This window comes from Myotis lucifugus, unplaced genomic scaffold, assembly GCF_000147115.1.
Source record: "Myotis lucifugus unplaced genomic scaffold, Myoluc2.0 scaffold_99, whole genome shotgun sequence".
NCBI classification, from domain to species: domain Eukaryota; kingdom Metazoa; phylum Chordata; class Mammalia; order Chiroptera; family Vespertilionidae; genus Myotis; species Myotis lucifugus.
In genome coordinates this window covers 265,153-279,918 of record NW_005871147.1, presented here as the reverse complement: position 1 = coordinate 279,918, position 14,766 = coordinate 265,153, and the positions used below count along the sequence as shown (strand labels likewise).

At 43.9% G+C, this 14,766-nt stretch overlaps 1 protein-coding gene and 1 pseudogene across 1 annotated transcript; both read left to right on the top strand.

Annotated features, from left to right (window-relative positions):
- Nucleotides 1–1,521: 1,521 nt before the first annotated feature.
- Nucleotides 1,522–2,276, top strand: LOC102416979 (annotated as a pseudogene).
- Nucleotides 2,277–3,202: 926 nt separating this feature from the next.
- On the top strand, nt 3,203–9,721 carry LOC102443205 (translational activator of cytochrome c oxidase 1). Its single transcript, XM_006092166.3, has 5 exons — nt 3,203–3,689; nt 3,997–4,103; nt 5,426–5,553; nt 6,051–6,228; nt 6,568–9,721. The coding sequence occupies exons 1-5, from the start codon at nt 3,410–3,412 to the stop codon at nt 6,766–6,768; spliced, it is 894 nt and encodes a 297-aa protein (XP_006092228.1). The 5' UTR covers nt 3,203–3,409; the 3' UTR covers nt 6,769–9,721.
- Nucleotides 9,722–14,766: the final 5,045 nt, after the last annotated feature.

The following is a 14,766-nucleotide window of genomic DNA, read 5'->3' as shown; positions in this document are numbered from 1 at the left end:
AGAATTTACTAAGTGCCTGCCATTCTGTCAGAAGAATGGAGCTGGGAGTGGCAATGGGTCTCTAAAGGGAAGTATATACTCTGAGAGTTTGTTTTATGTGGCAAAATGAGCATCTACTGGCTCTGTTAAAACTGCTATGTGGTCTGACTGTGTTTTTTTCCTGACTGTGTATTTTATGGGAAATACATGATTCTTACTCTTTCGTTTTTAAGGGAAAAGCTGGTAAACTATTCATCTCAGACTGGGCTATACTGCAGTTAAAAATCAGACTGAACACAACAAAAATTTGGGGGTTTGCTTACACCAGCAATTTTCAACTGGTACGCCACAAGAGTTTTTATTTTTTTAATGAAGATTGGAGAGGTTTTTATTTTATTAGTTCTCCTAATAAGTTTTTGATGTTGTTGATTTTAGAGAGAAAGGAGAGAGAGAGAAACATTAATGTGAGAGAGAAACCAGTTGCCTCCTGCATGCCACCCACCTGGGATCGAGCTCACAATCCAGGCACGTGCCCTGACTGGAATCAAACTGATAACCTTTCTGGTCATACCGGCCAGGGCCATGAATGCTCATAAAAGCATTATTTAGGATAGTCAAAAGGTAGAAATAGCCGAAACCGGTTTGGCTCAGTGGATAGAGCGTCGGCCTGCGGCCTGAAAGGTCCCAGGTTCGATTCCGGTCAAGGGCATGTACCTGGGTTGTGGGCACATCCCCAGTAGGAGATGTGCAGGAGGCAGCTAATCGATGTTTCTCTCTCATCGATATTTCTAACTCTCTATCTCTCTCCCTTCCTCTCTGTAAAAAATCAATAAAACATATTATAAAAAAAGGTAGAAATAACACAAATGTCCATCAACCGATGAATAGATAAATAAAATGTGCTTTATTCATACAATGGAATATTACTTGGTAATAAAAAGGAATGAGTACTGATACATGCTACAACATGTATGAACCCCGAAAACAAGCTAAGTGAAAGAAGCTAGTCATAAAGGACCATATATTTTGAGATTCCATTCATATAAAATGTCTAGAATAGGCAAACTGGGGGAAATGGGTACAGGATTTCTTTGGAAAGTGATTAAAATGTAAAATTGTGGTGATGGTGGAATGAATCTGTGAATAAAATGTAAAATTGTGCTGATGGCGGAACGAATCTGTGAATATACTCAAAACTTGTACACTTTAAATTGGTGACTTTGTGAATTATATGTTAAAGTTGTTATTTAAAAACAAGAAGTATCCTAGGCAAAGGAATACAGTCCTGCTCTCAAATGCATGAAAGATTATGTGAGCACACAGAGTAGGACATCTGAGCCCAACTAAAGAATTTGGAGATGTTTTCCTTTGGTGGGAAATAATGCCTGAGCTGAATCTTGAAGGAAAAACAAATTATCAAGGTGAAGTGAGGTAGGACACAGACTAGCAAAGACACAAGTTTGTGCTTAATATAGGAATTGGGAGACGTACTAGGAGAAATCTGGCCTTTCTTCCTTTCTTTCTTTTAAAGCAACAATTTTAAAAAAATTTTTTTTCCCATCACCATTTATCCCCCATACACTCTGTTCCACTTCCACCCAGCAATCTGGTATTTCTAATCTGCAAATACAAGGAGGAGAGTGCTGAGCCCAAGTAGCTTGGATAACAAACAGTAAGAAAAGGACAATGCATAAGTGAACTGTGAGTTATAGCTTAAAATTCAAAGGTGGACTCTTACTGGGGAGGTGACAGCTGAACTGGGTCTTGAGTCAAAGATCTTAGCGAGACAGAGAGAAGCAAAGAGATGATAAAGAACTCATATTCAGAGTACAGTAATTCCCTCCAACCAGAGTATAATGTCAGGACATGAGAACAACAACAAAAAGAGTAGATCTGAACTCTCGGGTCCTCATTTCCAAGATGACCAAGAAAAGAAGGAATAACAGTTGTTCCAAAAAAGGCCGAGGCCATGTGCAGCCTATTCGTTGCACCAACTGCACCTGATGCATGCCCAAGGACAAGTCCATTAAGAAGTTTGTCATTCGAAACATAGTTGAGGCCCCAGCTGTTAGGGACATCTCTGAAGCAAGTGTCTTCGATGCCTATGTGCTTCCCAAGCTGTATGTGAAACTACATCACTGTGTGAGCTGTGCCATTCACAGCAACGTAGTCAAGAATTGTTCTCAGGAAGCCCAGAAGGACCCAACACCCGCACCCCAATTTAGACCTGCGGGTGCTGCCCCACAACCTCCACCAAAGCCCATGTAAGGAACTAAGTCCTTAAGGAGTGAAGAAAAGTTCTCTGGGGGGAAAATAAATGGAAATTGTACTTAAGAAAAAAAGAGTAGATCTGAGATTATGGAGGTACTTATGTAATAATAACTAACATAAAATCCATGCCCATGTACTTTCCATCCATTATCTCATTTAATCCTTGCAAGGAAACGGAAATCTAGGAAAATAAAGTAACTTGCTTAAACTTCACACTGTCCTAATCCAACTTCACATTTGTCCTGCTCCTTAACAGACCAACTCCTTTGAATTTCATTTCATCAGTATGAAAAGCCATAAGAAAGTTTTTTAGCAATTGCCACTTAATTTCTTCTCTGTCTTCTCTTTCTAATGGCCTCCGTTTTCTCTTTTGGGAGAGCAGAAGGGAAAATGGAGAGGGGACTTTAGCTCCAGAAAGCGTTTCTGATCATCCTCCCTCTTCAGAATGGCCAGTCTCATCTGAATCGCAAGCCATCTCTTGCATTTAGGGGCTTCAACACTATGATCGCTCTGCTATTTACATAAGACTGTTCTTTTAAAGCTGCAAGAGCTTATTTTGTGTTTTTAACCTTCTTATGTAAAGGAAGTACTAGTAGCATCCTTATTTACAAATACCGAGAAGGAAGTTCAGAGAGACCAAATGATTAACTAGGTAAATCACAACTCTGGGCGGCGATTTCTTTTCCTGTAAAATGCGATTGTTGAAGTACACATTTCTTTGCAACAACAAAATATTTATCATTCTGGACCTGCTCAGAGTTGGCAAGCAATTCAGAAGCAAAATTAGTTTACTAACTCAGACGTATCTCTACTAGATCATTGTGGGAAATAAAGTCCTGCGCTCCCCAGGGCAGCCGAGGTGGAGTGCGTGCAGCTGCGGAACGGATTTTGAGAGCGGTGGGGACGCGTTTTTAGAACGGACCGGAAAAAGGAAGTGTGTTACACCAGCCAGATGACCCACTCCCGCTGCTGCGGGCGCGGTGCGGGGTCCGTGGAGTTCCGGCTGCTCCCGGCGGGCCTAAGCCCTTGAGTCACCGGTGGCAGGTGAAGGGGACCGCAGGCTCCTGACCTGCTTGATCCGGCGGTGACCGGACTGGCTGATGACTTTGGCCGCTGTCCTTTCTCTGTTCTTGCTGACCTTGGTCCAGGGTCGGAGCCAATGGCGGCTTGGGCCACTGTCTATCTGAGCAGGACCGCTGCACCATGCTTGCGGGCTCTAGGCCCTGGAGCCCAGGCGGCTCTTCCGTGCGTCTCCCCAGGCTCTCAGCCCCATCCCCCGGGCTGTCGCCCCGCTCGGGGCCGGACGCTGCACCTCACCACCGCAGCCCCCGCCGGGCACAACAAGTGGTCCAAAGTCCGACATATCAAGGGTCCCAAGGACACTGAAAGGAGTCGCATCTTCTCCAAGCTTACTTTGAGCATCCGCCTAGCGGTTAAAGGTGAGAACCTGACCGTCACCCACGGCTGGTCCTACTGCCCTCTCCGTGCCCAAGGCCTCATTTGCCTAGTTTGTCCGGGAGCTGGGCCAGGGCCTATCCCCATCCTCGGCCCTTCATTTTCCTAAAGACAGAGTGAATTAAAAACTTTTCTAAAATATTTCTCCTCCATATTCCATACAAACACTGGATAAAGTATTCTAAACTAACTGAGAACAAAGTGGTGACTTGCCACTCTTCTGGGTAATGATGGGGTATAGGTCTGGAAATAATTAGATGAGATGACTTTACTCATTCTTTTCTATCTCAGAAGGAGGCCCCAACCCTGAGCTCAACAGCAACCTGGCCCACATCTTAGAGGTGTGTCGCAACAAGCACATGCCCAAGTCAACGATTGAGGCAGCGCTGAAAACGGAGGTGTGTCCTCGATTTGACATTCTTGTTATTGATCAGGGCCTTTACAGGATCCATGTCTGAAAGGCCACCAGCCACTCCTTAAATCATCAGAGAGAAGGGTAGCAATGTGGTTGACACCTTCAATCCAGAGCCTTTTGGTGGCTCTCCTTGGCCATTGGTTATGGGAGCACAATCAGGAATAGGATGGATAGACAGTGTACAGAGTCATAGAACCTAGGACTGCTCAGCTGAGTTGTGAGGAGATGGGGTAGAAAGAGTGAGCACAGTGTGGGGAAAGTTCTGATGTTAGACTGAGGAAGGATTTGTTTTTCTGATATTTACGCACAAAGGAGAAAAGCCAGTAGAAAGAGGGAGAGTTCAGATGACAGTGATAGAGCCCAGGTGAGAGGACCTCTTCCTCTGGACAAGTGGGAAGGATCTGAAGAAGTAATAATCATCTTAATAGCTAATAGCTGCGTGCTTACTGCAGGCCAAGCACTTTGATAAGAAAATGGAATGCATTATTTCACTGAGTCCTCAGAACAACCTTAAGTGGAGACTGAGACACAGAAAGGTTAGGTGACTTGACCAAGCCACACAGAATTGACAGAACTGAAAACAGACTCCAGAACCTTGCTCTATCACAAATATTGCCTTCATGTTGGCCTGGTGTAGATAAGGTGGTAGAGTCAGGATTTTTTCCCACCTGGTGCTGTTTTATTTCCTTTGTGCAAGAGGAAGGGAGAAGTTTCAGTTGAGAGTTCCTGGGAAGGCAGCAGGTAGGGTGCTTGAAGAAAGTGGCAAGGATTGGATGCATGGGCAAAGTGGCATGGGAGATCCAGATGAGATTGGTCATTATAGTTGTTGATCGATTGTTTGAAATTTGGAGGCCATGCTATTTTCAGTGGCTCTTGTGAAAAGGTGTAGGTATGCAACTTTGTGTAGCGGTGCTCAGCAGCCCAGGGGTGGGAGCACAGGTGGATCTCATAAGGGATTGGGTGAAGGAGGTTGAGTTTTGGTTGGAGGTACAAGGGTGGATAGGTGTGAAATTCTGCTGGGGAGAAGAGGAATCAAAGCTGGGACATGGCTACTTGATTGTTCAGGGACCAGAGAAACAGACTCCTTTCCAGGTAAGGGGTAGTACTTCTAATTACCTTAAATGTTGGTCCCATGGGCCTCCTCTAAAAGGGGGAGGGGAGAGACACAAAAATAAACACTTGAGAGCTTAGGCTCAAGCCCAAAGAGCCCATTTATGGAGTCAACTGTACGGGTGGTGCCTGTGGTTCTGGGGGGGGGGGGGGATTGGGAAACAGGAAAATGTGCTTATGTTGTTTTTTTTGCAGAAAACCAAGGACATTTATTTGTTGTATGAGGGTCGAGGCCCTGGTGGCTCTTCTCTGCTCATTGAAGCATTATCTAACAGTGGTCCCAAGTGCCATTCGGACATCAAACATATCCTGAACAAGAATGGGTAGGTGTGTGGGGAAAGTGGAGGAGCCTTTAGGTTCTAATTCTGTGCAAGGAAAGTACTGTCCTTTCTGGTACTGGTTCAGATTTTATACATTCTTCATCCTTAGCAGAATCTAAATGGGCTAATTTAGTCTCCCTTAATGTGTTCTGTACTAGGTAGGATCCAAAAGACTTGTTCCTAACTGTAGAAGGGGCTCTTTATCCCATCTCATCTATAGCCTTATAATATCCACATCTTAAAATGTACCACCAGGACTGGAATCTAAATGGCATAGGAATTGATGAGCAAAGTCTTTGCATCCTCTAAACTTAAGTCAGGGCAGAAAATAGAGGGTGGGGATATATTTGGATTACTGGATTAGTGGTGGCTGCATCTTCTTCAGGAAGAGAGCTGCTCCATGTCTATATGCTCCAGAGGCAAGGTGGGAGAGAGACATGCAGTGCTGTGTGGAAGCTGAGCGTCTAAAGGCATTTGTTCGGGCCCATTTTCTTTATCAGGGGAATGATGGCTGAAGGAGCTCGCCACTCCTTTGACAAAAAGGGGGTGATCGTGATTGGAGTGAAGGATAAAGAGAAGAAAGAAGTGAACCTAGAGCGTGCCCTGGAGCTGGCGATTGAAGCAGGAGCTGAGGATGTTAACGAAACTGAAGATGAAGAGGAACAAAACATTTTTAAAGTAAGTATGAAGCCTTAATGTTTGGTGGACTTCCAAGAGGGCCCTAATAGATGCATTAAGGCATGCCTCTCTCAGTTTCTTCTTTCCTGCACCTGGGGTACAGATGAGATAAAAGACTTCACACATTGCACAAACGTTTATTACGTGAATACTAGGTAGGACTTGCTCTACCCAGGACTGTGAGAAGGATTCAGAACAATTGAAAATGACATCTCTGTCAGTGAAGAGCTTAAGCCGAGAGATATAGTATAGTAGTTCCATTCAGGTTTTGTGACATTCTGTCTAGCTTTGTCCTGTTATCTCCTGGCTCCTCATCTCTTGACTTTGCTTTGTCCCTAGTTTATTTGTGATGCCTCTTCACTGCATCAAGTGAGGAAGAAGTTGGACTCCCTGGGCTTGTGTCCTGTGTCCTGTGCACAAGAATTCATCCCCAACACAAAGGTGCGGCTGGCTGACCCGGACCTGGAGCAGGCCGCCCACCTCATCCAGGCTCTTGGCAACCATGAGGACGTGATCCAGGTCTATGACAACATTGAGTAACCAGACTGTATGTGCCCTCCAGCTCCTTCCTAGGCAACTGGCAGCTTGTTCTGGAGCACAGGCTTCTACAGTGTCCTCTAGACTGAAGTAGGTCTGCAGCCTAGCAGGTTCAAAGGCATAAGATCTACAGCTTTGTGGGCACAGGAACCCCCATACTTCTCTGGGGGCTCTTTGTCAGCTCCGCTGGTGTCTCCCCATTCCCTCCTGGATGCAGAGTGGGGCTAGTCAGCTGGTCAGACTGTGATCTCAGGAAGTTGGCCCTTCTGGGGATGGTAGGTGCTGTGAGGGCCCATATACTCTTAAGTAAGAGTGATGGATCTGTGTTGCTGCATTGTTGTATATGGCTCTTGAGTTTTCCTGGGTTTGTGTCCAGCTGTTAAGACCCTCTTGACTACCTTTCAAATCTATAGGCCTAGTTCCACTACTCCAATCCCAGGACTGTTGTTTATGTTTGTTTTGTTTTGTGGTTGTTTTTTTTTTTTTTTATTGACTATAGGAATGTAACTCTCTCCAGACACTCTATGCTCTAATGCAGGTCTAATGGCCTAAACCTGTCATTAATTCATGCAACTGATGTTTATCAAACACCTACTATGTACCAGGAACTATACTTATCAAGAGCACTAGGTGTTCAATTGGTACCCTGTGTTAGATCCTACTCTAAGACATAGGACCTCAGGGGGAGCTGTCCTATGCCAGTGCAAGCTGCTGCACATGCATTCTTACTCTCTTTGTGTGCCAGGGAGCTGAAGGCTCTGGCTCAATAGGAAATCAAGTGCCAATGATAAGAGACTCCTCCTTTGCCCAGGCCCCTGTGTGCTCTGAGATTTGTTAGAGTGGACCAGTCAGCAGATTAGGTTACTCTCAGAAAAGGCCATACCAAGCTGGTTTAGAAAGGTGCTTGGTCCCCAGAATGCCCAACCCTAGCTCCTCTTCATCCCTAATGCCAGATGGTGAGGTACTGGGAACAGGAGAGGAAATGAGAACAGAAGGCTGAATCAAAAGCCTGGCCAGGTGGGAAATAGGGCCCTTGGTGATTTTTGCTTCTAATAGTCACTTCTGGGTTTAGAGAGGCCAGGAGTGTCAACCACCTGTTCTGAAGCCCATCAGCATGTCAGGCCTGGACTGGCTTTTTGATCCCTGCTATTCAGCTACTTATAAGTTGTTTAAGCCAGTCTGAGCTCAGAGCAATTTTCATGAAGTCGTCTCAGGTAAATGAGGATGGAAAAGAACTAAAACGAAATTAGTTATAGATGATAACTTCAGCTTCTAGGAAAAACAGATTACTAATTCTTTGATGACTTAAGCATCTGAAGAGTGAAGGCTAGGGAAAGGAAAACCAATGAAATAATCCACGATCATGCCAAAGTATATGCTCTTATACCTCCTTTCATTATCATCATACTACCTGGGATTCTTTAGTTTTTAAAAGATAACTTATCTAAATATCTGAATAGCACATCATTAAAATAGGGCAACTTAAAAGTTTAAATGCTACTTCATAAATTATAATACATTTTATTTATTTGATATTCACAACAAACCTAGAAAATAGGCCAAGTATTTTATGTACAAATGACCTCATACCAAGCAGGTAAGAACAGGTCTAATACTAGACCTTAGTTTACAAAATAGCTGTTTTGTAAATGTTGAGTATAAACTTGGAGGAATGTGATCATTTCTGAACTAAGGAAGAGAATTTGCTACTTATGTGGAATAGTGCTTTAATAGATAGGATTTGTTAATAGGGATTCTTTAACCAATTTTCTTACATCAAGGCATACTAGATGGCTCTGCACTGACCCCTGGTGGTGTCTTAGCCTTTCCTGCAGTTAATATGGAAAAGGCAGAAATGAAACCTTACTTGAACTTGTTCTGCCTCTAGATCTGGTGAAAAGACCCTTACCTATATAGGGTAGTTAAATAACTATTTAACTGAATAGTTAAAGATAGTATGGGTTATTCTGCCATTAGCTATTATTTCTCAAAGAATATGTCAGAGCAAATATTTACAATATAATGTTAAATGGAAAACAAAGATGCAAAACTGTATTGTATGGCCCAAATTTAAAATATGTATCAAACCATAAAAATGTCTTTTTAAAAAAGACTAAGAGAAATTGTACCAAAATGTCAAAACTGGTTATCTCTGGATGGTAATGTTATAACTGAGTTTTATTTTCATAATCATGTATTACTTTCATCAGGGGAAACATTTTTTAAAAAAAAGAAGAAGAAAACTAGTCACAATATTGTCCAACTAGGAGGACAGCATGTGAGAGGATGGGAGTCAGGCGTACCTTAAAGTCAAAAGAATGGGCTCTGGTCCTGGCCTGCCCTTGCCTTATCTTTGATCACTGCCTTAGCAACATAAAATTATTTAGCACCTTACAGCTGGCGTGGGTTCATTTTCAGACGTCCTTTCAGTGGGTTGGAGGTATCTGTGATAGGCTCTATCCATTGCTTTGACTCTTAAAAGAAGCGTTCATGTGATATGTAACTGCCCCCCACCCTCTGCAAGAGGCCCTGGCTGAATGGAACAGGAACAGTGAAGGCTCTGCCTCCAGCCCACTATGACAATTCAACCATGTGGTTGAGTTACTTTCTTTTCTGTCTCTGAAACATAGCATAGCAGTCAATAAAACATCAAACTCTAAGAGATCCCAACTTTAGACTTTTATTTGAATCCTTGCAGACTGCTCTGGAGAAATTCTATAAAGAGAAATGAATCAGTAGTTCTGACAAAACAGAGTGTTATGAGAGATACCACACTGGTCTTGACAAATCACTTTATTCTTTCTCCAGACAGTGAATGGGATAGCAATTTTTTCTCTTTCCTTTTTTTCTCTTTCTGTTGTCACTGCCAGAAAGGTAACATTTATTGTTTTTTAAGAAGCCAACCCTTATTGAAATATATAACAATAAAAGTCCCATCTAATCCCATTGCCTGCAATATAACTACCATTTATCTATATTATTCTACTCAATGGAACCAATCTGCTGGGGAACAAATTATGACTGTCAGTTGCTAGAAACCTTGGATGAGAACTTAACCTCTCTGCAGCTATTTCTTCAACTGTAAAAGGGGGATAATAGTACCTATTTCATAGAGTTGTTTTGAGAATTAAGTTAACATACATGGTGGAGCAAAAGTAGGTTTACAGTTGTGAGTATATGAAAAACAATTTATTCTTTTATTATTTATTTTTAAATATATTTTTATTGATTTCAGAGAGGAAGGGAGAGGGAGATAGAGATAGAAACATCAATGATGAGAGAAAATCATCAATCAGCTGCCTCCTGCATGGCCCCTACTGGGGATTGAGCCCGCAACCTGAGCATGTGCCCTTGACTGGAATCGAACCCAGGACCCTCCAGTCTGCAGGCCAACGCTCTATCCACTGAGCCAAACCAGCTAGGGCTCTTTTATTATTTTTCCATATGAACAACTATAAACCTACTTCTGCCTCACCATGTATGTTAAGGGAGAGTGGAGAAGAGTATTCGAAACAGAAAATAGCACGTGGTTTAGAGGCAAGAGTCACACTTGAGGAACTGCCAGTGGTTCTGTGTGGTGAGAAGTAGAATATCAATGATGGGGTTGGTGGAGGTGGGAAATGGGTAAACCATAGTCAAGATTAGCTAGCTTTGGGGGAAGGGAATAGAGAGCTCTCCAAGGTAGATAACTCAAAGGCATCCAACTTGGGGAACTGAAGATGGACAGAAGAAATAGGGAGGAAACTAGGGAGGAAAATAATGAATTCCATTTGGGCCTGGAGAACTTGAGGTGCCTGTGGGATACTCAAGGGGCGATGGCTCTGGAGCTCGGAAGAAAGTCCAGTGTGGCGACTGCAGCGTGGAAATGGTTGAAATGGCTGGTTAAGGGACAGACGATGGAAACGAAGCCCTCAAAGAAAGCAATTTCTAGAAAGGTAGAAGTCAGAAGGTTCTTTTCAGCTAGAGACATATTAAGTAGTTGTATGCTGTTCTCCACTACATAAGAGGCTCTATTCTAACTGCTGGTGATAGGGCAATGAACAGAACAAAATCCCTGATCCTACATAGCTTATGTTCATCGTAGTTGGAGGAAAGACAGATAAGTAAATACATAATTCGGGCACTATGAACAAAAATAACACAATATGAAGCTCCAGAATGATGGAGGGGAGAGAGGCTATTTTGGATGAGGTGGTTAGGAACTCTTTAAGAGTTGACATTTGAGCAGCGACCTGAATGAAAAGCAGGAATTAGCCATGGGACATCCTGGGGAAGAGTGTATCAGGCAGACCAAACGGCAAGTACGTGAGGTGAAAGGGCCTGAGCCTGGTAGGTTCAAACTCTGGTGAGAAGGCCATTGTGGCTAGAGGGCAATGATCAAGGGAGAGTGGTAGAGATGAGGTAGGAGAGGATGATGGGGGCCAACTCCTGTTGGACCTGGAAGGCCATGACAGAGTTTGTGGGTTTTTTTAATTAATTAAATTAATTTATTTATTTTTGTTAATCCAAACCCGATGATAGTTTTCCATTGATTTTTAGAGAGAGTGGAAGGGAGGGCAAAGACAGAGAGAAAAACATGGATGTGATAGAGACACACCAATTGGTTGCCTCCCGAACATCCACTGACCAGGGCTAGGGATTGAGCCTGCAACCGAGGTATGTGCCCTTGACCGTAATTGCATCCGGGACCCTTCAATCCATGGGTCAATGCTCTATCCACTGAGCAAAACCAGCTAGAGCAGCGTTTGGTTTTTATTGTGTGATGGAAAGCCATTGAAGGGTTGACAGCAGGGGTGTGACATGACCTGACTTACATTTTATAAGAATCTGGCTGCTATGTGGAGAATCATTTGTTGGGTGACCATAGAGGAAATAGGGGGACCAGTTAGGAGGCCAAGGCAGTGCTCCAAGAGAGAGGACGGTGGCTTGGACTGGGCTGGTAGTGGTAAGATGTGGTTGGGTCCAGATACATTTTGAAGCAAGAACAGATACATTTTGAAATAAGAGCAGAAAGATTTGTTGAATGATTGAATATAGGGGTGTTAGAGAAAGAGTAAAATCAAGGAAGATTTTCCGGGGATTTGGTGGTATGGGGAAAAGAATCCAGAGTTCAGTGTAAAACGTTAAACTGGAGATGTGTTTTAGAGTAGGATAAGTGCTTTGATGAAGAAAGTACTCTAGGTGCTCTGTATTCCAAGAGAAGCTGCTGAAAACAGCCGTGGGCAAACTACGGCCTGCGGGCTGCATCCGGCCCGTTTGAAATGAATAAAACTAAAAAAAAAAAAGACCGTACCTTTTTATGTAATGATGTTTACTTTGAATTTATATTAGTTCACACAAACACTCCATCCATGCTTTTGTTCCGGCCCTCCGGTCCAGTTTAAGAACCCATTGTGGCCCTCGATCCAGTTTAAGAACCCATTGTGGCCCTCAAGTCAAAAAGTTTGCCCACCCCTGGAATAGACCCTTGGATACAGACCATGAAATGGGAGCTAGATTTCTACTGGCATAAATGTGTCTTTTAAAAAACATTTATCTCAGGTGAATAAAATAAAGGGTCAGATCTGAGCCTCAAACTGGCAGATTAGGACCTCCAGCATAAGCCTATTTCACTCTCAACAGAGTGATATCCCCAAAGGGGTGACAGAGTTTGGGTTTTATTCTGGGTGAAAAGAGATTCTTAACGGGTGAAAAAAATCTTAGATAATACAATGGTGTGTGGCCTTCAAAGCTCAACCCTACCTAACAAAATCTTATTCCTTCATATTTAATTTCTCTCATCAGGAAGAAAATTTAACTTGGAAGGTGATGATAATAATAATTTTTTTTAAATGGTTGAAAAACACTGGCCAAGTGCAAAAACATAGCCTTTGGGGATCAGATAGTCCTGTTATGAATCCTGACTCTACCATCTGTACATGGTACTTAAGTTCTCTGAGTTTTATTTTCATCATTTAAATGCGAATAGTATTATTGACCTCAGAATGATTAGGGCCCAGCCGGTGTGGCTCAGTGGTTGAGCACTGACCTATGAACCAGGAGGTCACAGTTCAGTTCATTTCCCAGTCAGGGCACATGCCTGGGTTGCAGGCTCAGTCCCCAGTGTGGAGCATGCAGGAGGCAGCCAATCAATGATTCTCTCCCATCATTGATGTTTCTATCTCTCTCTCCCTCTCCCTTCCTCTCTGAAATAAAAAAATTAAAAATTAAAAAATAATTATTAGGAAGACGAAATGAGAGGACATTCCTGGCCTATAGTAAATGACTGATAATATTAATTTTCTTTTCCCTATACTCGCGCTCCCCTTCCCAGAAAAAAAAAAAAAGGTTATTATGGTTAAGGAACTATAATAAACTGGATAGGGATCTAATCAACAGAGAAAATGATAGACTTATAAAGCTTGTTCAAGAAAAAAATAAACAGGACAAAAGGCCAGATAAATATTTGGGTGGGGGTATAAATAAAGAGGAGTGTAAGGTAATTCTTAAAGCCCCCACTAAAGGTTCTTCGTTAACAGCTGGAAATCACATCTGAGGAAGAGAACTCCGGCATCTCATTTACATTACACTTAACAGGGGCCAGAGGAAGGGAGCCCTAGGCAACTGTGGTGAACATCTGGGTGTACAAAATGTGGAACAATGCGGGGCTGGGGAAATTAATTATGGTCAATCTCTATTTTGAAATATTCGGCCAGTACAATTGTTTTGGAACAATATTCAGTGGCACGGGGAAAACACTTATAATGTAAGCACACCACAAAACAACCTGAAGCCATTTTTGTCAAATGTTGTATATTTAGGTGGGAAAGATACAATGATCTCTGAGGTGGGATTTCTTTTTCCAATATTAATATAAAGAGCTTGTATTGCTGTTATAACCAGAAAAGTTTGTATCTCTCCCCCCCCGCCCCCCCAAGAACCATTTGGCTTTGCCACTTACTGGTTTCAGCCCTGGCCAGCGGCGGAGCTCCCAGATTTCCGAGGACCCGCATTCTAGCGCTACCCCATTCCTCGGAGGGTGCAGCCCCGGAGGTCTGAGAGCCAAGAGAAGGCAGGCAGTGTGAGGCCGCCCCTGCCTCCAGGCAAGCGTGGTGTCTGTACTGGAGGACTTGTCAGGGGATCGCGTGGAAGAAGTGGCCACACGCCGGGAAGCGCTTAGAGCCAGAACCCTCCCCGCTTATTACGCACCCGGTGTGGGCACAAGGAGAAGGGGCAGGGGCTGGGCACTAGGCTCCGGAACGCTGAGAGCGAGGAAGGCGGAAGGCCTGGGGACGCCTCCAGCCGCTTTCCCAAACTCCAGCCCGAAAGTAGCCGACAGGGAACCGCGCCAGCCCGCGCGCCCGGGAGCCTCGGGCGACTGACGCGAGGAGGGGATGTGGGCGGAGCCTCACGCACGAGCTGTGATTGGAGCAAGTGACACCTCCCGGGGAGAGAGGGAGGGCGAGCCATCGAGGGATGCGCAGAGGCGGGTGATCAGAGCCGTCTACGTGATTGGCTAGCAGCGGAGTGAACCGGGTGCTGTTTAGATGATTGGCAGGCGGTAGATAGCCCTTGGAAACCTCCTTGGCTTCGCCCATTGGCATCCTGCGAGAGTAGGCGGGATCGGTTCTTCGTGTGGTGCTGATGATTAGCTGGCGGCTGAGAGGGTGTTGGGAAGGGAGGTGGGGGGGCGGAGGCCGCGGGGGTGGGGGCAGTGACTTCATCCTTGTTATTGGCTGTTGAAGTGAGTGGGGGTGGTACGAAGGTCCCGCGACTGCCTGGGTTAAAAACTCCATGTTGCTTCTTTTCTGGTTACTGATGTTTAATATGACAAAAAAATCATTTCCTTCCTACTATTTACTTAAAGCAAAAGATTCAACTTGTCCGTTACCCTGCTCTCTAATCACTTGGGTTCTGATGTGATACTCATCACAGAGGCCGTTTGATAGGATTGACCCCATCACTTTTATTTTTTTTAGTTTATTTATTCTAATTCATCAAGGACTTACCCTTGGATAAAAC

Bases quoted from the DNA above. Each gene is read 5' to 3' on its own strand.
- LOC102443205 (XM_006092166.3), top strand. From the start codon at position 3,410: ATGGCGGCTTGGGCCACTGTCTATCTGAGCAGGACCGCTGCACCATGC. The intron at 3,690-3,996 runs GTGAGAACCTGA...TTTCTATCTCAG, and splicing joins CATCCGCCTAGCGGTTAAAG to AAGGAGGCCCCAACCCTGAG. The intron at 4,104-5,425 runs GTGTGTCCTCGA...TTTTTTTTGCAG, and splicing joins AGGCAGCGCTGAAAACGGAG to AAAACCAAGGACATTTATTT.